At 44.5% G+C, this 20486-nt stretch overlaps 1 protein-coding gene across 1 annotated transcript in view; it reads left to right on the top strand.

Moving 5' to 3' along the window:
* Positions 1-20486, top strand: part of KMT2A (lysine methyltransferase 2A) — a 35826-nt gene that overhangs the window by 1208 nt on the left and 14132 nt on the right. The window contains exons 2-15 of the mRNA XM_015812892.1: positions 8817-8892; positions 10433-13128; positions 13980-14157; positions 14375-14609; positions 15513-15577; positions 15691-16059; positions 16568-16641; positions 17027-17155; positions 17312-17425; positions 18203-18349; positions 18532-18627; positions 18907-19027; positions 19406-19519; positions 19994-20178. Coding sequence (XP_015668378.1) covers positions 8817-8892; positions 10433-13128; positions 13980-14157; positions 14375-14609; positions 15513-15577; positions 15691-16059; positions 16568-16641; positions 17027-17155; positions 17312-17425; positions 18203-18349; positions 18532-18627; positions 18907-19027; positions 19406-19519; positions 19994-20178 — 4599 coding nt within the window. The remainder of the gene's footprint in view (positions 1-8816; positions 8893-10432; positions 13129-13979; positions 14158-14374; positions 14610-15512; positions 15578-15690; positions 16060-16567; positions 16642-17026; positions 17156-17311; positions 17426-18202; positions 18350-18531; positions 18628-18906; positions 19028-19405; positions 19520-19993; positions 20179-20486) is intronic.

Here is a 20486-nt window from a genome sequence, read left to right as displayed (position 1 = left end):
TTCCCCCCCCCCCCCCCGTGTATTACTGATGCCTGTCTTTATAAAACCTCATCCTTTCAAAAGTGACTACAGATTTCAGTGCAAGACTGCCTGGTTCCATTCAGATTCTGGCTGGATGAAAAACGATGTAGCCTTTTTTTCTCTTAATTTCCAAACTTGGAAATTTTCCCCTTCGAATCCTTGTTTCACTTTCCCTCATGCTTGTTAATCCAGTGACCAAAGCATTTGATATGTATATGATCATGGCACATGCTACTCCCAAACCTATGCTTTTAGCATAGTGCTTCACACCAATTGAAATGGTGGTATAGATTTTCTTGAAGTAATATTTTTTGCTCAATTTCCTTGAAAGTATTATAAGTTCACTCACTGTGTTAATGCTACATAATACTAAATGTGCTTTGTCAAGTCCTTATGAGTACAGTAATTTTAAAACTTACATTTGTCCAGTCCTCTCTCTTAGATGCTCAGGACAGTGAACTGGGGCTCATTTAATTCTTCACTGCATGACCAGTCAGAATGAGGAATAGTGCACTAAGTCATTCAAGCTTCTGCCTGTACCACACCTCCCTATGATCTGTCAGTGTCATTAAATGGGCTTAAACAGCCCATTCATTCTATGTCTCATAGTAAGTCTCATGACTTACTAAAATGAGGGAAGGAGGAAGAGCTGGGGAACAAAACATATTTTATGTAAAAATATTTTCACTGCTCAAAATTCAACAAAATTCCATGCATACATAGTAAAAACATCCTATTTGCAGATGTAAATCATTTGAGAAGACCAGTGTTGTGGATGAAAGTGCTCCCTGAACTTGGTTGTTTTCTTGCAAATGATTCATTAGTGAATGAGGTTTGAATCTTGTTTACATAGTTTGAGAGGATGTGTTGTAGTCTTTTTCTTCCTAGGTTTTATGTCTTTTGAATGGTAGATAAATATGATTTATCTTCATATGTCTATGGATATCAAACTTCCAGGAGATCCTACTATTTTTGGACTGGGTTTACCTAAAACACTGTTAGTTTCCCAGTTAAAACTGGTTGAATCTGTCCATGTGTAGTGAGATGGAGGAATTTTTGCCATGTCTTCTAACTGTAGTTAGTGTTTGTGGGTGCGCTTTGCTAGTCTGTGGAATCCTTGATCCTCTTTGAGCTTGGCTGTTTGCTTGCACAGGTTTCAAAGTGGCTGTAACAGATCTTATGCAATATGTAGATGACTCTTTTTTGGGGGGGCTACTGAGTCTTTTGGTTTATTTAAGATGTTTCCGAAAGCTTTAGTTAGTGTGTGTTACCATAAAGCTGTGTGGTTATAATAGTCTGTTGATTGTTTCTGATATGTTTTTGATGTATGCAAGTATTATACTTTTCATAGCTTTGTTGGTTGTCCTGTAGTATAATATCTGCAAGCAAATAACCAAGTTCAGAGAGCACCAAGGACTCCACCATTCAGCCCTGAACTACATATATACACTTCTATTAGAACAGTTCTTGGATAATGTATTGCACTTGTTAATGGACACAGTTAATAATAATAATAATAATAATAATAATAATAATAATAATAATAATAATAATAATAATAATAATAATAAAATTGGAAGGGACCTTGTAGGTCATCGAGTCCAACCCCCTGCCCAGGCAGGAACCCTACACCATTTCAGACAAACGGCTGTCCAGTCTCTTCTTAAAAACTTCCAGTGTTGGAGCATTCACCACTTCTGGAGGCAGGTTGTTCCACTGGTTAATTGTTCTAACTGTCAGGAAGTTTCTCCTTAGTTCTAAGTTGCTTCTCTCCTTGATCAATTTCCACCCGTTGCTTCTCGTCCTGCCTTCAGGCGCCTTGGAGAATAGCTTGACTCCCTCTTCTTTGTGGCAGCCCCTGAGATATTGGAACACTGCTATCATGTCCCCCCTCATCCTTCTGTTCGTTAAACTAGNTTCGTTAAACTAGACATACCCAATTCCAGCAACCGTTCCTTATATGTTTTAGCCTCCAGTCCCCTAATCATCTTTGTTGCTCTTCTCTGTACTCTTTCTAGAGTCTCAGCATCTTTTTTACATCGTAGTGACCAAAACTGGATGCAGTATTCCAAGTGTGGCCTTACTAAGGCATTGTAAAGTGGTATTAATACTTCACGTGATCTTGATTCTATCCCTCTGTTAATGCAGCCCAGCACTGTGTTGGCTTTTTTGGCAGCTGCAGCACACTGCTGGCTCATATTTAAATGATTGTCCACTAGGACTCAGAGATCCCTCTCACAGTTACTACTATTGAGCAAGGTACCCCCTATACTATACCTGTACATTTGGTTTTTCTTGCCTAAATGTAGAACCTTACTTTTTTCACCATTGAATTTCATTTTGTTAGATAGCGCCCAGTGTTCAAGTCTGTCCAGGTCCTCCTGTATCCTAAGGCTGTCTTCTGGAGTGTTGGCTATTCCTGCCAGCTTGGTGTCGTCTGCAAATTTGATGAGTTCCCCATCTATCCCCTCGTCCAGTTATTGCAAGCTGCAGTCAATCTGAGACAGGTTCCCAAGAGTGCCTGATCTCTGCAGTGGTAACAGATCTGTTAAACTGTTTTGCTTTCAGATACTACTGTCTCTAGAAGGTTTCCAGGATGCTTGAAGAATTATACTGTCATTAAACTGGACAGTCCTGTTTAAAATTCTGGCTGATCTTTAGAAAATTGCAGAAAAAAGCAGAGCTCCGTTGTTTTCTTTGGAGCTTTGGATGATGAAACTCTTGGATAGGCAATTAGCCCATTTTGGGACTTATTCTAGGCACTAGTTGCAAAATTGTTTTTTTCCTAGTTGGTGCACTGCATTTTGTATATCATCTTATTGTTATTGTACTGTTACTTTCTTTAAATTATTTAAGCAAGGCATGGGACATAAATAGAATTAGTTGGTGAAAGGTTTGATATGTTCAATATAAGGACCTTGAAGATAAGCCCCCCCCAGTGATTTGCTGTGTTAATTTTCTTAAACATTTTGTTCACATAATTGGTATGCTAATAAACTTCAATATTAAAAGCAGCATCTGATGGCTCACAGAAACACCTGCTTATCCAATTTTGATAAATGAATTTTATCTTTCTTTTTTACTTCAACTACATTTTTGGAGACTGACTTACAATATTGATATCATAACATTAAAACATGAAGCCATCTGTCTGATGGAATCTAGCTAGTAGATGGGAAGTAGTCTTACAACCAGTTTGATGGTGTAGTTAAAGGTACTTGGCTAGAAAATGGGGTGTATTAAAGTGTGGCAAGCTGGCATGAGTTCCAGAAATGCAAAGTTTGAATCCAGACTTTTGCAGTCTTATCTAGCAAACAGAAGTTGGCTAATAAAACTCAGGATGCACTACAAGATAAAGTAGGCGGAGAATGGCTTGTCTTAATGTTTGAAACATTCATTGCTTAAATTGCAATCTGAATCTATGTTTTGGGATTAAATTTAGTCCCCTTTTTCACACCATGCACTGAATTTCTGAACTTCAACTGGTAATTTAAAAATGGCCCTAGAACAGGGGTGTTAAATTGCTGGTCCGGCCGGATGCATCATGCCGAAACCACACCCACCCCATTGCCAGCAATGGAAAGATACGTCGCAACACATCATGTGACGTTGCGAGTTTGACACCCCTGCCCTAGAATGTCATTTGGAATGCTTCTGTTACAACCATTCCCCTTTTTCTTTAGATCAACTTTAGTATGATGCTATGTGATGGAAGCTGATTCTTAACTAAGGAAGGATAAGGCAGGCCATGGGAGATTGGTGCTGTTGTATGGACAATTCTGCCTAATCTTTTTTGTTTTCTCAGAGGCTTGCCTGCTCTATTTGTACGCTGAGGAATACAACTTGCAATGGCCAGTAAAGGTGGCAGCACCTCTCTGCAGGGAGTATAAAATTGAAGACTTCTAAGGTTCTGTTTGAAACCTAAGCTATTAAGCAGGGAAGTCAGTTTATTCTTACTTTTCTTCTCTGCTCTTCTGTTTAGTGGAATTCTGGCTTCGAAAAAAATTGAGGGGAAAGGATCCTGACAGTCAGCTGGGGCTTATTCGTGCTGCTGTAGAACCAAAGATGCTATAATATTTTCTTGGCTCTAGAGAAACCCAATACCAAGACATGCTGAAGAAATTTTTTTTTAATGAATGTGGTAAATCCTCATTAAGTGTTGACACAATAGGATTCTTGTCTTGGAACTCCTGTTTCTGTAGTAACTTGAAGTGGCATTTCTCAATAGATATATATCTTTCTCCAAAACTGTTAGCTTGTGATGTGTCTGCAAACTAAACTTTGGCTGTATTCTTTCAAGGACTTCAAAATAAATTCTTTAGCAAATTGATATTTTTAAAAGCATGTGCTTGTGAGATACAAATTCAGTCTCACATTTGACAGATTATTCTGCTATTTGAGGCTGTTAGATGCTTATTTGAATTGACACTCAATTCTCCTCTGATAATCACATTTATAAGTTTTAACAGTTTACAATAATAAAATCAAGTGTTAAAAATCAGAATATGAATATAGCATGTCTCTAGTCCAATTTAAATTATTAGAGGTCAGTTGTCCTATTTTATATGTTGAAAGGAATAGATTGTTATAGAATTGATTTGTACATCCTGGTGGTATGCTTTTGAGTACTGGATGCGTGAAGGAGCTTTAAGTTTTTTTTAGTATGTTCAATGGAGAAGAACGCATTTCATAGTTTCTGCTTGACCATCGTTGCCCGGACCCAAATGGTCCATAAAAGGGATCCTCCTGTATTTTCCTGTTAAGCCAGCTGGGCGGAAGTATAGGCCAGTGATGGCAAACCTATGGCACGCGTGCCAGAGGCGGCACTCAGAGCCCTCTCTGGGCACACCTGCCACCGTCGCCGCCAGCTTGCGCAGGTCCATTAGGCCGCTGCTGGCACCCGGAGTGGCAGCCCCACCCAGCATAAAGGAGGCGAAGCAGCTGGCTAGCAAGCTCGAGTAGAGGTGGTAGAGCACGGTCCCATGCACTAGCTGGCCTCTATGTGCGGGGGTTGATGGTGTCAGGCAGCAGCCGCCCATGCCTCGCCTTGCCCCGCAGCAATGGCACCCCTGCCCTACCCCCTGCCTCACCCCGCAGGACGAGATCCCACCCACCAGAGATCCCCTGGATCTCCCCCAATCCTGCCCAGCCCCCACAGGCGTCCCGCCCACAAGCAACATCAAGGTGGCCATGCCCATCCCGGCCATGCCCACTCGATCTGTTGTGACCACCACAGCCACGCCCACCCAGTGGGGTACACCCACCCATCCCGCACCCCCTGAGGACACCATAATGTTGATGCGGCCCTGGCACTTTGCGATAAATAAGTGGGTTTTGGGTTGCGGTTTGGGCACTCGATCTCTAAAAGGTTCACCATCACTGGTATAGGCCTTTCTGTATTTACTTTTGCTAATAGAAATGGGAGTAAACAGGCAGAAGATAAGCTTCAATACAATCAATATCTTCACTACAGATATTTCCCACGAATCCGGTGGAGAAAAAGGACAATAGACCTTCACCATACCTCTCTTCAGAAATAGGGCAGCATGTAAAATGCAGCAAAGCAGCCCTTAGGTGTTTCGATTATTCAAGTTCCAGGAGGGGATGAAGTTACAAAAAAGTGGGCTCCATATAAAACATATGCTAGGTATTTGACTTCAAAAAATGTAAAAGTTGTAGAATTTGCCCTATTTTTTTGGGGGGGGGGAACCCTTGAAGTTCCCACTGCACTTCTGCGAACATGCTGGGGCACATAAGATCCATGAACCTTCTTTGAGCCAGATTTCTGCCTGAAAGCTCCAAGTACTTGAAAATCAGTACTGAATTAGTTCAGTTAAATTTCCTTTGATCTACTGGCAATATAGTCCTGGTTTCCTACAAAAACATAATTTTGATTTTGGGCTAATGTATTTCTACCTGATTCTCTGTTATACTGAAGAACCTCATAGTGTTAATTCTTAGAATCCCAACAGAATGTATTATCAAAGTATCTTCATTAAGCTAAAAATATGTTCTCTGCCAATGCTCTCTGATGGATGGAAATTTAGATTGTTGAGGTGGTTCAACAGACTATATAGAAATTTTAAAAGGAACAAGCATACCTCAAGTAACAACTTTGTAAATTGGAATAGCATTTGTCCAGTTTGCCAGAGATGCTGCATCTAACTTTCAGTGCTATATCAGTATGTAATCTACATGTGAGTAGTAACATGCACTGATCAGCTGTGGAGGCAAAAATATAGAATTATCATCTTCAATGTTTTTTTCAACTTTCAGTATTGCCCCTGGTGTTTCCATTCAAGGACTAGACAGTTTCAGCCCTGCTTAAGTCAGCCAAGCTACCCCGTGGCTGTAAGTCTTTAGGCCTCAAACCATATGTTGCAATTATTGAATAAAGTACATTATACCAGGCTACAAAGGTCACAATTTTCATTTTACATAATTGAGCACTCGGCCTTGGAAAATAAATATAACAATTAAGAAAGCTAGATCTCAGCTAGATCTAATTTGGGTGGGCAAATGTGAGTGGAAGGCTTTTCTGTTTTTGACATTTTTTCCCGTCCCACTCCACCCCAGTCCCTCCCCCTCAAATGTTTCTTCTGCCTGGCTGACCAGCCAACACCACAACCAGTTTCAATGGATGTTTTAAAAATACTCTGAATTGTGGCACAAGCCCTATTTTTCATTTTTTATCTCTGTATTTATTTATTTTTATTACTTTTAAAGTAGTGACAAAGAGAATAATCACCAAGCCCCTTTTTTTCATAAAGTTACACCTGAATTTGGTGCTTCTCTGAAAGAAAGACCTTCACATCCTTGGCTGGTCTTGGCTTCCACAGAACCGCCAGGGTGGCAGTATCGGGAGGTGGGACAGTGCCAGTGGGAAAGCCTGGAGAAAGAGTGGGCAAAGTGAGCACAGGGGTTGAAGGAGCAGAATTGGCTGTCCATTTCTGTTCTCCTTGGTATCCACTGTGCTTGACATCCTTGACATCAGGATGCAGTAAATCCCCGAGGGAAAGTGCTCTAACTTGTTGACTGTTGGGCTTGGAAGGAAAGTGGAAAGCTTGGGAGCTTGGAGGCCTAAATCCTGGGGCTGAATTGCTAATTGTTGGGACTCTCGGGCTGCTGGAACCTCTACAGCAGGGGTTTCAAACTGCCAGCCCATGGGCCAGTTGCATCACACGGAGGCCACACCCACCCCAGCTCCAGCAATGCAAAAAAAGTTGTGATATGTTTCGACACATCACGTGACGCAGCAAGTTTGACACCCGTGCTCTATAGCTTTTGCTGTGCTCTGTGCCTCCCGCCACCCTTCGTCCAGCTGCGCCACACAAAAGGTGTGCAGGATCCTGACTCAAAGAGTTGTTGAAGTACTGGAGGATTTGCAGCCTTTGATCTTCAAAAGCCCTAGTTTCTTTGAGAATTTCTTAGGCTGATAAAATTTGGCTTCCTGGAAAGAGAAGAGCAGGTTTTGGAGAGTGAAGCTTTTGGTGGCCTGACTAAACCTCTCTGCTTGCTTGCCTACTTAGACCCCACCAACCGCATGCTTGTTAGAGATGTGAAGGCACTGCTCCTTCTGCCAGCTTGCCAGAATCTCTTCCCATCCTCAGCCAAAGATTGTTTACTTCTTGCAGGGAGGCCCACGTGGGCAAGGGGAGGGGCTGGCAGAGCTGTGCTCTGGAGTACTGTGTGCAAAACTGCCTTTCCCGGCATTCCAGAGCCAGAGGAGCTGAGCTTGGAGCATGAGCCCCCTCTTTCCTTTCTGTCAGGAGGCTTCATGCATATCCTGCTCTCCCTCTTTCTCTCCCTCACACACAAAGATAAATCTCGTAATGGTGGTCTTGCAGGTTAATGCCCCAAATCAATCTCTTTGATTTCTCTGCAGTGAGGGCCCAAATGGCACAGAAAAATAGGGAAAGGCAGCTTTTCCAGCTCTTTTCCTTTGCTGCTTCTCAGAATGGCCGATTTCGTAGGTGGGGAGGGGGTCCTGGAAGTGCATGAGCTGGGGCAGGATTGGTATTCGTTAAGAGAGGACAAGAGGTTTTGGGGAAAATAGGCAAAGCCTACGGTTCCTGGCACAGCAGGAGCAAAACTGGGGGGCTGACTGTTTTGCCAGAAGCTCTTGTGCAAAGGAGGTTGGTATGCCTGTCAGGTGTAGCAGTCTGCTCCAGAGAGACCCTGGGCCAGCTCCGGCCAGTTTTAGTTCTAGAAAGCTGGAAAATGTGGCTCCGCATGGGCTCTAATGACAGGACCAGCACGAACAAGGGAGCACAGAGTTGGTGACTTTTCAGCTTCACACCACCTGGCGCATAGCAGGAGGCCCTCATATTGCCGGGCGGCTGTTGCTTCTGCCCTAACCCAGACTGCTTTCCTTTAACATGGAGGTCCTGTTTAGTCCTGTGGGATGACACCCATGGGGAATTAATTCCGGTGGAATTAATGGAGCTATTTGTACGTAGATGTTGCAAATCATTGCTGTGAAGACAGCCTTCTATTTATAGGTTCCAAAACAGCAGTTTTTGAAGAAATTGCTCTTTAAAGAGGTGGCTTCCCTTTGTAACCTTCTGCAAAAAAAATTTTTTGGGGAGGGTAATCTTAAAATTCTTGATTTTCTACAGGCATTCAGGGGAATTCCATAGCCCAAGGCAGATCCAGGCTGTCTTTTGGGCTTTATGAGATATATTTCCATTGGTGGCCTCTCTTCCAGCATATGCCATATAAAATAGGTTGTTAATGAATTTTGACCCCCTTTTGTTTTCACTATAGCTTTTACTTAAACATCTCTCTCCCTCTTTCTGCAGGATGAGCAATTTCTAGGTTTTGGTTCAGAGGATGAGGCCAAAGGAACAAATTCCCCCAAGTCCCTTGCAGGTAAATCCAACCAACTACAACCTGAATCATATTCAATGGGATTTGCTTTAATGGGTTTTAGATGTGGCTGATCTAAAGAATGTTTATTGAGTGACAAAACCTGAAATTTGTATTTGCCAGCCTCATATAATATACTAAGTCATAGCTTTTTTCAATAATGAGTTGCTAAAAAGTAGCTGTTGATTTCATTAATTTTGTTGTCCAACTCCAAGAAGATACTTGGTGGCATACAATAAGTCCAATAATATATTAAAATACAAGTAAAAGCCACATTACTGCTCATATCAAAACAATACTTCTCAGCATGCAAGTAAATTCAACAATGCCACACAATATGGTAGCCAGTAAATCATGACTTAGAAAACACAGTTGCCCAATACACTTAAACCATTAATGGCCCAATCAGATTCTTATATTATCACATTAATGGAGTCAAAAATTACTATTTGGGGGATACAGATTCTCCACACCATTTTACACCAGGAGAATATTGACAAGACTTTGTTAATATCATAGAGAGTGTAAGGTGTGTCTTGGCTGCTGTAGTCCAGAGATCCCCAACTCCTGATCTGTGGACCAGTACTGGGCCGTGGCATGCCAGCAACTGGGCCGCACAAACAAGCAAAGGCCCATCCGCAAGATGCAAGCAGCACACTAAACCACACCGCTCTGGTTTGTGAAAAAACCTCTCTCCACGGAACCGGTCCCTGGCACCCAAAAGGTTGGGGACATCTGCTGTAGTCGGTCCTTTTCAGAAAAGGAGTTTTCTGCTGCCAGGTCTGGGAATCATGGGGAAATGTTTTAGTGGCTTTCTCCAGCTTTTTTTTTTTTAAAGATTAGGCTAAGATTCATTAACTGGTTTTATAATGGGTAAAATATTCCTGTGACACGATTGCCTGAATGACATGACTTAGTCTGTTAGCCTACATGTAATCCTTTGGAAGTTCATTAATTTTTTTTAAGCATTCTCACCATACACTATGTTCTTCCCATTGATTCTGCCCTGGGCGTTATGAACATTTCAAGACATCTATGAAAAGGCCCACTAATAGAAATGCCGTCTATTATTAAAGCCTGCTTTGACCGTCCTGACGAAAAAGAAATGAAATTTAAATTCCGATATGTGGTTTCTGTCTTGACCCATGGCTAGTGAATGCAGCTGGGGATTATTAAATCCAGCGTCCCATGCTGCTGAGCTAAGGCAATTCATAACCCAACAGGAAAAGATTCAGGATAGCTTCTCCTGTCCCAAGTTCAGCCATTGTAAATTTGTGACTCAGTTTATGTCCTGGTAAACTGATTGACTAAATTCTCCTAGCATTATAAAATTAGTCATCTAAATATGCATACTAAGCCTATTTATGTAGAATTCAGAAATTGACCTACTCTTAAAACTATAAAATATTGGATCCTTCCTTCCTCTTTTCTTTTCTTTTCTTTTCTTTTCTTACCTTATTCCTGTTTTCATTTTGTGCCATGGCTGAAAACAAGGATTTCCCTGCTTAATGTACCCATTTTTGTTCTTTTTCTGCAGTCTCAGTCAAAGCTAGTGCACGTAAACCTCGTGGGAGACCTCGGAACGGTTCAGACCGAAGTCCAGCTGCTCTACCAGAGTCCTTGCCAATATATTCACTTTTAAGCAAGCCAGAACCTACATCCATGGAAAAAATAAAAAGGAAAGAATTTAAAAGTGGAGAAAAACGTCGAGGGAGACCTCCTGCTCTAACCAGTGTGAAATTCAAGATCAGCCATAAAGAGTGCATTCCAGATACTCAGAAAGGAGGGAAGGAAGAAAAAGAGAATGTAAAGAAAATAAAGCGGGCACCATCAGCTACCTTTCAGCATGCTGCAAAAATTAAGAAATTAAGAACAGGCAAACTCTCTCCACTGAAGTCTCAGTTCAAATCCGGGAAGCTCCAGATTGGGAGGAAAGGGATTCAGATTGCCCGCAGGAGAGGGAGGCCGCCATCTTCTGATCGCTTGAAGACTATGCCAGCTCTTGTATGTTCCCAGTTGGAGAAAGTCCAGAGGGCACGAAAGGAGAGAGAGGGTGTACCATCTCTCCCCAAAGATGAAAAGCCAACAGTCAGACAGAGCCCTCGCAGACCAGTAAGGATGATTCCTTCTTGCAAGAGGACAGATGCCACAATTGCCAAGCAGCTCTTGCAGAAGGCAAAAAAAGGAGCTCAAAAGAAAATGGAGAAAGAAGCAGCAAAGCTTCAGGGCCGGAAGGGGAGGACTCAGCTCAAGAACATTCGGCAGTTCATTATGCCTGTAGTGAGTGCCATCTCTTCACGAATAATTAAGACTCCCAAGCGTTTCATTGAAGATGAAGACTATGACCCGCCAATTAAAATAGCACGCTTAGAGTCTACCCCAAATAGCCGCTTCAGTGCTACCTCTTGCGAGTCCAGCGAGAAGTCCAGTGTCGCATCTCAGCACTCCTCCCAGCTGTCTTCAGATTCCTCACGGTCCAGCAGTCCAAGTGTTGATACATCCACAGATTCACAGGCTTCTGAAGAGATGCAGGCTCTCTCGGAAGAATGCATCGATACTTCAGAAGTCCACCCGTCCCTGCCAGCATCCACCTCCCCTGTGAACGAGGGTGCTGAGCAGAGGAGGAGGAGGAGGAGGTTTTCAATGGCAGAAAAGAATTTTGCCCCCAAAGCAGCTAAGAAAGTGCCCAGCCTCCAAAGCGTGTCTCAACAACAGTCTTCTCCTTCTTCTTCTTCACCTCCCCCCCCATTACTCACCCCGCCTCCCCCCCTGCAGCCAGCAGCAGGCATCTCTGACCATGCACCGTGGCTCATGCCTCCCACCATTCCCTTGGCATCACCCTTCTTGCCATCTTCTTCTGCTACTCCTGTGCAAGAGAAGCGGAAGTCAATCCTCCGAGAACCGACCTTTCGTTGGACTTCCCTGAAGCCCTCCCGCTCTGAGCCCCAGTACTTCTCCTCTGCCAAGTACGCCAAAGAAGGTCTTATCCGCAAGCCGGTTTTTGATAACTTCCGGCCGCCGCCCCTGACCCCAGAAGACGTGGGCTTTGCTGCTGCCGCGGCCAGCTTTACCCCTCCAGGGGCCACAGCTCCCACCCGCTTATTTTCTCCTCTTCATTCTGGAACAAGGTTTGATCTGCACAAGAGAAGCCCCCTGTTGCGAGCCCCAAGATTCACTCCCAGTGAGGCACACTCACGCATCTTTGAGTCTGTCACGTTGCCCCCTTCGATTAGTCGAAGTGCTGCAGGAAGCGCTACAGCAGCAGCTTCTTCAAGAAAACGGAAGAGGCGAGTTTTCAGCCCAATCCGATCTGAATCGAGATCTCCTTCGCACTCCATGAGGACAAGAAGCGGAAGACTCGGCACCTCTGAGCTACCCACGCTCCCTCCAGCCTCCTCCGTCTCTTCTTCCCTAACTAGCATTTCTGTAGGCTCCCTTACCACTAGTGCCTTAAACGCCACCACGTTCACTTTCCCTTCACATTCCCTGTCCCAGACTGGGGAAGCAGCAGAGAAAGGTCAGAAGCCAAGGAAACAGACAAACCTTCCTGCCCAGCCATTCTCATCAGGTGGCACTGCTTCCCTTTTTCCTTGGTTTGCACCAAGTCACCAGACAGAGAGGACCAGAAGCAAAGACAAAGCCACCGAGGAGCTGTCCAAAGACAAAGAAAGGGACAACAGTCCTGAGAAAGAGAAGAGCCGAGAAAGAGATAGAGATAGGGAGAAAGAAAACAAACGTGAATCGAGAAAAGAGGAGAAGAAGAAGAAGAAGAAGGCTTCAGAAATTCAGAGCAGCTCTGCTTTATTCCCGTCAACTCGAGGTTCTAAAGGAAAGGTTCTTGTGAGTGAAGATGTAGCAACCTCATCTTTTGCCAAAAAACCTACAGGACGGAGGAAACTAACTGTCACTGATCCAGCAGCAGGTGTCCCTGCGGTAGTTCTTGTGGACTCAGTTAGCATAAAGACCAAGTTACCCAAGAAAAGCCGAGGGGTCTTGGAGAAATCAAATGTGGACCTTGGCCTGGAAGCCTCGTCTGCAGAAAAGGAAGAACCTTTGCGCCTTCCTGCTGCCTCAGTTGGCATTGTGAAACATTCCTCCATCAGCTCAGTATTGGCTCATGCTGATAAGCTTCCAGTGACTGACAAGAGGGTGGCCAGTCTCCTGAAGAAAGCTAAGGCTCAGCTCTATAAGATTGAGAAGAGCAAGTCCCTCAAACAGGTGGATCAGCCCAAAGGACAGGTATCTTCCAAACATAGTGGGATTAGAAGGGAGGTAGCACAGGCAATAAGAGTTGGTGCTCCCCTGACAGAATAGGTGAAGCAATGATGGTTGACAGGAGTTTCCTGAGAAGGTGCAAGTGCGACTGGTCCCTGGGTCTCGCTAAGCAAGCCCAGGGAAGCTGTGAACCGGGAAATGTTTGCTATTATACTGCCACTGCTGACGAACATTGGCATGCTGTGAGCTGTTTGCTTAAAGCTTCTTGTGTCTTTCTTTCCTTGCGAAGACTCTGCAAGGAATGTCGGCGTGCACCAGAATGGAACATAGCAGTTCGCCTTTCCAGGTGTCTTGTGCCTCTGTATTAATGCTTGTGGATGGGCGCTACTTTCCCACCCCATTGCACTCCAGAGCATCTTTTGGGAATTGAATTCAAAACATTTGTAGCCCTGGATCTTCCATCTCAAGGGAAGCGATGAGCTCTGAATTACTGCAGGGAGGGGTTTTTTTTTTTTAAAAAAAAATACTTTCTTTTTTCTTCCTGCCCTTCCCAGTTCCCTTGGGTTGTTATATACAACACAGCTACTAAGTGTCTTGCAATATGTAGATGTTGCTATATATTATTTCTAGTAGATACTCACTATAAGCTCATACTCAGCCTGAGTTCCTTGATGCAGTTTGTGTTTATATTTGCAGAATTGCAAGTGATTGGCTTCAGGCAAAGCCTCTCTGCCTTGTGGAAGGGAACCCACTTGGAAACATAATGTTAGAGAAGGCCAAGAAGCCAGCCAGACATGCCTCTCTACTGGGATTGAGTTGCTTATGGCAGGATGATTGCATCAACCTATTCCATCTGTTTCTCTGCTGCAATTTAGGGTCAAGAGAGCGATTCCTCAGAGACCTCTGTGCGAGGTCCACGCATCAAGCATGTCTGCAGGAGGGCAGCTGTCGCCCTGGGCCGCAAGCGAGCAGTCTTCCCAGATGACATGCCCACTCTGAGTGCCTTACCATGGGAAGAACGGGAGAAGATACTGTCTTCCATGGGGAATGATGGTGAATGTTTTGATTTGCATAAATGACTGCATTCCTTTCTTTATATCAAGGGGCATTAGAAATTAACGTAAGAGAGACAGCTGAATGGAAGGGTAGTTTTACAAAAATCTGAATAGACCCTTTTGCGGTGCTCCTTTAGAAAAAGTGCAAGTAGCACAATCGTCACTTTTCTCTCCATTGATGATGCTGAATTAATCATCGGGGGTCTTTTTGACAGACAAATCCTCTGTTGCTGGATCAGAAGATGCTGAGCCCCTTGCACCTCCCATCAAGCCCATCAAGCCAGTAACCAGAAGCAAGGTCCCTCAGGAGCCTCCAGTGAAGAAAGGCCGACGGTCAAGGCGCTGTGGGCAGTGTCCAGGCTGCCAAGTCCCAGAAGATTGTGGTGTCTGCACAAACTGTCTGGATAAGCCGAAGTTTGGTGGGCGGAACATAAAAAAGCAGTGCTGCAAGTAAGTGTGTGGATTTGTGGCCTCCGTACGACCAACTCTTCTGGGGGACGGGAATACCCTAAAACACTGATTTCACCCTCCCTGAGGAGATGCCAAGGGTCTCAGACTTTCCCATGCTTTGGGCTGGATTTCTCATCAAATGGCAGCTGAGTTCTAAGCACTTCTTTCTCAGGCCATGGTGGTAAAGAAGCAGGCATGTGCAGATGGTGCAAAGGGGAGCTCAGTTAAAGATCTTTGCCATACCTGGTGCAAGTGCCTCCTTTTGCCATGCTGAAGTTGGTTTTTGTCTCTAAGCGAAATGGGGGAGCAGCTCCCCTGGGTGAATCCTTCCTCTGTCTCCCCATTACTCATACTTGAGCTGCCTGGCCAGTCAGCTCAGACAGGGAATGGGAATTCTTATGCTGCTCTTCTCTCCTTTGGACAGAATCTCAAATAAGATTCTTTTCACTGCAGCTGAGAGGCTAACATTGCCAAGCATATCCTGCTGGGGTCAATCAGTTCAGATAGCCAGACTTACCTGGGAGCTTGGGGGGGGGGGGGTGAGGGTTGAAAATTTCTAAGCATTTCTTTTTACAGGATCGTTCTCTCTCCCCCACCCCCCAGGTCTGCAAGTCAGAAATGGCCAGGCTAGCAGAAGACCAATAAAAGAGAATAATATTTGTAGATCAAGAGTTGAAATGAGGGCTCTTGGTGCTCTCTGAGCTTGGTTATTTTCCTGCAGACATTTCATGACCCGACTAGTTAACATCATCAGCATTAGTGATGATGTTACCTAGTTTGGGTAATGAAACACCTGCAAGAAAACCATCAAGCTCAGAGAGCACCAAGGATCCTGCTAGCAGAATCTTCCTGCAGAGTGCTTAGTAATGTGTCTTTCCATCTCTTCCTTTTCTCTTTCTGAAGGATGAGGAAGTGCCAGAATCTGCAGTGGATGCCATCGAAAGCCTATCTCCAGAAGCAAGCCAAAGGTGGGAAGCCCTTTGGAGAGGGAGAGCAAGAAGGGACGGGACACGGGTGCTTTCAGAACAACAGCTCCATATGTGGGTGGCACTTCCATCAAAAGGGCTTTTCTACTTTGCAGCTGTGAAAAAAAAGGAGAAGAAATCCAAGTCCGGTGAAAAGAAAGACAACCATGTGGGGAAGATTCAGGGGGAGTCAGGGCAAAAAGCAGCAGCTCCTCCTCTGGCTTTGGGAAAAGAGGATCAGGCCTCCAAGAGAAGCAGCGAACCAGCCCGGAAGGCCAGTGAAGAAAAGATAGAGGAAGGGCAGCTGCTGCCACCCATCCTGGACCCCAAGCAGCCTCTTCCCTCTGCTACCCGGAAAGCTGGCAAACAAGCATCGCCTGCCTTGCCCTCCATCCAGCTGCCTAGCTTGGTCCCGCCCAAAAAGGAAGCCCCCAAAACTGTCCTGGCTGAACTCAAGAAAAAAATAGCGCCATCCCTGGAAGCAGGTTCGTGTTGACATGCCTATCGGCCTCTCCAAGACCAACATATCTGCTCTCTGGAGAGACTGGTTGGGCCTCGCTCTCTGGTGTAAGACTGCCTCCCGCAGGGAGAAAATGCCCCAGCTGAACAACTGCATGCAAATAGGTGCTTTCTTGGGCACACATCGATAGCCACATGAGGAAGCAGCAGGCAAATGGGACTTGCCTTTCTCTTTTGTAATCCTTTGTTCCTTTTCTCCTTCTGTATGCCTGTTTGCTATAAGCACATCCTGTTTCTTTAGCAAAGCACACGGTGCATTCCTCTTATTTCTTTTGGTTTAATCTAGGTTCGTACTTAAAGCAGAAGAAATAGGAAGTGGGGAAAGGGCTCGGGTATAGCTTTATTATTCTGGAGGGGTTAGGGTTTGTTTCTAGAAGCAAAAAGAAGATAGTGTCTTTTCTGCCTTAACAAGGTCCCAAATGCTTTAAGAGACGAGTCTTGGGTTATTACAAAGTATGTTTGTACTTTTTCTAGCCATTGAGCAAAACAGACAGAAGAAAATCATTCCACGTCCCAGCTTACCGATGAAACAGAAATCAAAAGAAAAGGTAACCTAATGCTTCATCTTGTTTCAAGACAAAAAGTGTTCTGTAATTGTGCCCTACTAAGCCTGATCCTGATCTCACCCCTTTCCAAGGGTCCAAACCCAGTGCACACCCTCCAGAGCCAGGTACAGTCTGGGCCCCTGGAGGGTGTGCATGTATACATGCCAAATATTAGCATTTCTGGCCTTTTAAGAAAAAATGGGTGCATAATATGAGTGTAATATTTCTCTAGTATTGTTCCTTGTCAGATGGTAGTGATAACTCAGCATGAATTTTGCGATGCCTGTGGCCACTTATTACAGGCTAGGCAAGGTGCCTGTGTGTTCAATTAATATATTCTGAGCCAGTTTGGGAAGTAAAGGAAATATTGTGTCTCCCATCTTTCTAGGAGAAGCCCCTCCCAGTCAGCAAGCCAGAGAATAGCCCGCTCAATACCCTGAGCACTTTATCCAACAACACCCCTTCCAAGCAGAAGCCCCTGACAGATGGGGTCCACAGGATCCGAGTGGACTTCAAGGTAACAAGGGAGCTTTTGGTGTGGCTTCCTCCCTCAGGAGTTGGGCCATGGAATAGGGACGGTTCCCTCCCTTCCCACCACATTGTACTGCCAAGCAAGCAGTCTTGAGGGACTGGCAGAACAATCTCCAGCAGGTGTTGCTTCTCTGCTTTTTAGGAGGACTGTGAGGCTGAAAGCGTTTGGGAAATGGGTGGTTTGGGTATCCTAACCTCCATTCCGATAACTCCCAGAGTAGTCTGCTTCCTGTGTGCCAGCAGCGGGAACGTGGAGGTAAGAGGGTAGCCAGGTATGGGAGAGGGTTTTTTAGTTGCATTGTTAAAGTAAATTTGAAACACATAGATGGAATTGAATCCTTCATCAAAATAATCCATTGTTTTTGCAGAATCATGTTTTAATATTTTTTATTAAAAATTTTATTTGCCTCTGAAACCACAAACTGGTCCAACTGCTGCCGGTTCCTTCTAAACCCCGATACATCATATTTTTTGCTTGTTGCGGAGTCTGGGATTGCTGTAGAAGTGAAATTGCTCACAGACAAGTTGGGATGTGGTCTAAAAGCATCTTCAGATGATTTTGTTTATGGACCCAATTTTGTATTACGCTGGTACTTTGGTACTCAGTTGCTTTGAAACTCATTGAATTTTGTACTCAGAGCATTTTGACGCAAAAAAATTGTCCTGGTACTCATCATTTGTTTGGTACCCAATGCACAAGCTGGAATTTGTCAGTGTCAGCTGTCTTGTAACTCACTACATTATTCCCACGGGGAAAAATTTGGTATTCATTGCGCCTCCCAGAACTTCTTGTCGATGAGTACCGAGGTACCACTGTACTTTGGATGTTAATAGGTGGAGCCATTAGGCCGTCACTCCTTTCTTCCTTCCTTCGTTCAGTTTGTACTTTGCCTTTCAATTCAAGGCAGTGCTGCTTGAGTTAAGAACCAAATTCTTACAAAATCCATCAGAGTGAAGCTGAGAGAGGGGGGGGAGGGAGGGAGGGAGGTGCAGTAGGCCTGCCTGATTGGCTGACTTGTTTGTTTGCTTGTAGTTTGTATATTGCCAGGTCTGCTGTGAGCCTTTCCACAAATTCTGTTTAGAGGTTAATGAACGCCCCCTGGAAGACCAGTTGGAAAACTGGTGCTGCCGTCGCTGCAAGTTCTGCCATGTATGTGGGAGACCGCATCAGGCCTCCAAGGTAACTCACCTCGGTTTCTGGCACCTGTCCAGTTCTTTCTTTGGAAAGCGGACTGGCACTTAGGGTGTTGTGCACTAGCGTTGGAAAGAGCCCTCCCCCCCCCAACTGACAGGCCTCTTGAAGCCTAAAACACTGTGTCCAGGCTTTGTGCGATGCCACTTCTGTTTTCTGCAATTCCATAGCAATTGTTGGAGTGCAACAAGTGCCGGAACAGCTATCACCCAGAGTGCCTGGGACCGAACTACCCAACTAAGCCCACAAAGAAGAAGAAAGTGTGGGTACGTTTCTCTGGGGAATCTGGGTATTTCTTAGGCAGACTTTGTTGCTCAAACAAAAGGTCATTTTAACAAAATAGAAGAAAGTGGGGAAAGGAGAATGGTTGTGATTGTACAAATTCCTGGGAAAATGGACATGCTCGAGTATAATTTTGTATTGGTCTTTTATTTTGCTGTTGTGATTTCTTTATTGAATATAGTGTCTCTTTTTAATAGAGATATATTGATATTTCTCAATGAGTGATCCTTGAAAAAAGCCCAAGCTTCTTTCTCTCTTTCTAGATTTGCACCAAGTGTGTTCGCTGTAAGAGCTGTGGGGCGACAACTCCAGGCAAAGGGTGGGATGCACAGTGGTCCCACGACTTCTCTTTGTGTCACGATTGTGCCAAACTCTTCGCTAAAGGTGCAAAAGAGCTGAACGCTATTGAGGACAAAGGCCTGGGAGGGTTGGCAGCCATTCCACTTGAGGGGAAATCGTTGCTTTTCAATCTTTCCCTTAGAATGGGGAAGGCAGACAGCTTCCTACATAGAATTGAACACTGCCTGTTTCATAGATAACACTAAGACTTACATTGTTTTAACGGTGGTTTGTTAAAGAAGCCACCATAAGCCCCATTTTGCCTGTATGAACCCAGTCACTGAACTGAGAGGGGTTTTCCCCCGTCAGTCAGTGACAGTACTTGCCAGCAGCCATTCTTGCTTTGTGAGGCATCCCCAGCCCCTGCTCAGCCCCGACTCTTGGGCTATCTGGGCCCAGCTCATCGTTTTCTGCTGCTTGCAGGGAACTTCTGCCCCCTCTGTGACAAGTGCTATGATGATGACGACTATGAAAGCAAGATGATGCAGTGTGGGAAATGTGACCGCTGGGTTCACGCCAAATGTGAAAACCTCTCTGGTGAGGAAGAGTATTTACGGTCAACAGATTTCACCCTTAGATTACTTTTGCAGATCACTCTGGTTTAAAAAAAGGTGGGGAAACCCTGCAGCAAAGATTGGTATCCAGAAATTCCTCTAATGCTCACAAACAAAAATGTAACCGGGTCAAGCTGTGTACTGAGCCAGTTTTAGAAAGTAACACACTTAACCTTGGATCTTGGAAGGTGAATGGAAATGCTTTGAGATGGTTTGGGGAAGAGTTAGTCTACATAAACTAGCAGACTGTATATACTCCCGCTCCAGATGTCTAGCAAGGCATGTTCCTCTCATGCTTAAGATGGCCGAGTTGGCAGGCACCACATTCTCCCAATTCTGAGACATTAGAACATACATGGGCATTGAGTTAAGCCCTTATCCTCATATCCCTCTTTCCTGGCTCTGCACAAACACACCCTTCTGGCACCCATAAAACCATCACCATTTCTTCCTTCAGATGAGATGTATGAAATCCTCTCCAACCTTCCGGAGAGCGTGGCTTACACCTGCATTAATTGCACTGAACAGCATCCTCCTGAATGGCGGCTGGCCCTTGAGAAAGAGCTGCAGCTTTCTTTAAAGCAAGTTTTGACAGCCCTACTGAATTCTAGAACAACTAGCCACTTACTGCGTTATCGACAGGTACATCTACCTTTTTCCTTTCCCAAACTAATTAACCAACTGTTTGTCTGTCTCTCTAAGTCTATTTATGAGATGTTGGTTATTGTAAATGCAGAATTTCTAGGAAAAACAGCAGAATTAGCTAATCATCACTAGTCTTAAGTCAGTGTCACGGGCTAAGAACTGAAGGTTTGGTATCTTAACTATGACGATTCATATGGCAATCATTATCCCGTATCAGTTAAAGTTGGAGGAATCCTGAACAAACATTGCTCTCTCTCTCTCTCTCTCTCTCTCTCTCTCTCTCTCTCTCTCTCTCTCTCTCTCTC

Source organism: Protobothrops mucrosquamatus, unplaced genomic scaffold, assembly GCF_001527695.2.
Source record: "Protobothrops mucrosquamatus isolate PMUCROS unplaced genomic scaffold, P.Mucros_1.0 scaffold115, whole genome shotgun sequence".
Taxonomy (NCBI): domain Eukaryota; kingdom Metazoa; phylum Chordata; class Lepidosauria; order Squamata; family Viperidae; genus Protobothrops; species Protobothrops mucrosquamatus.
The sequence above is the reverse complement of the archived record's forward strand: the minus strand, read 5'-3'. Positions and strand labels throughout refer to the sequence as shown.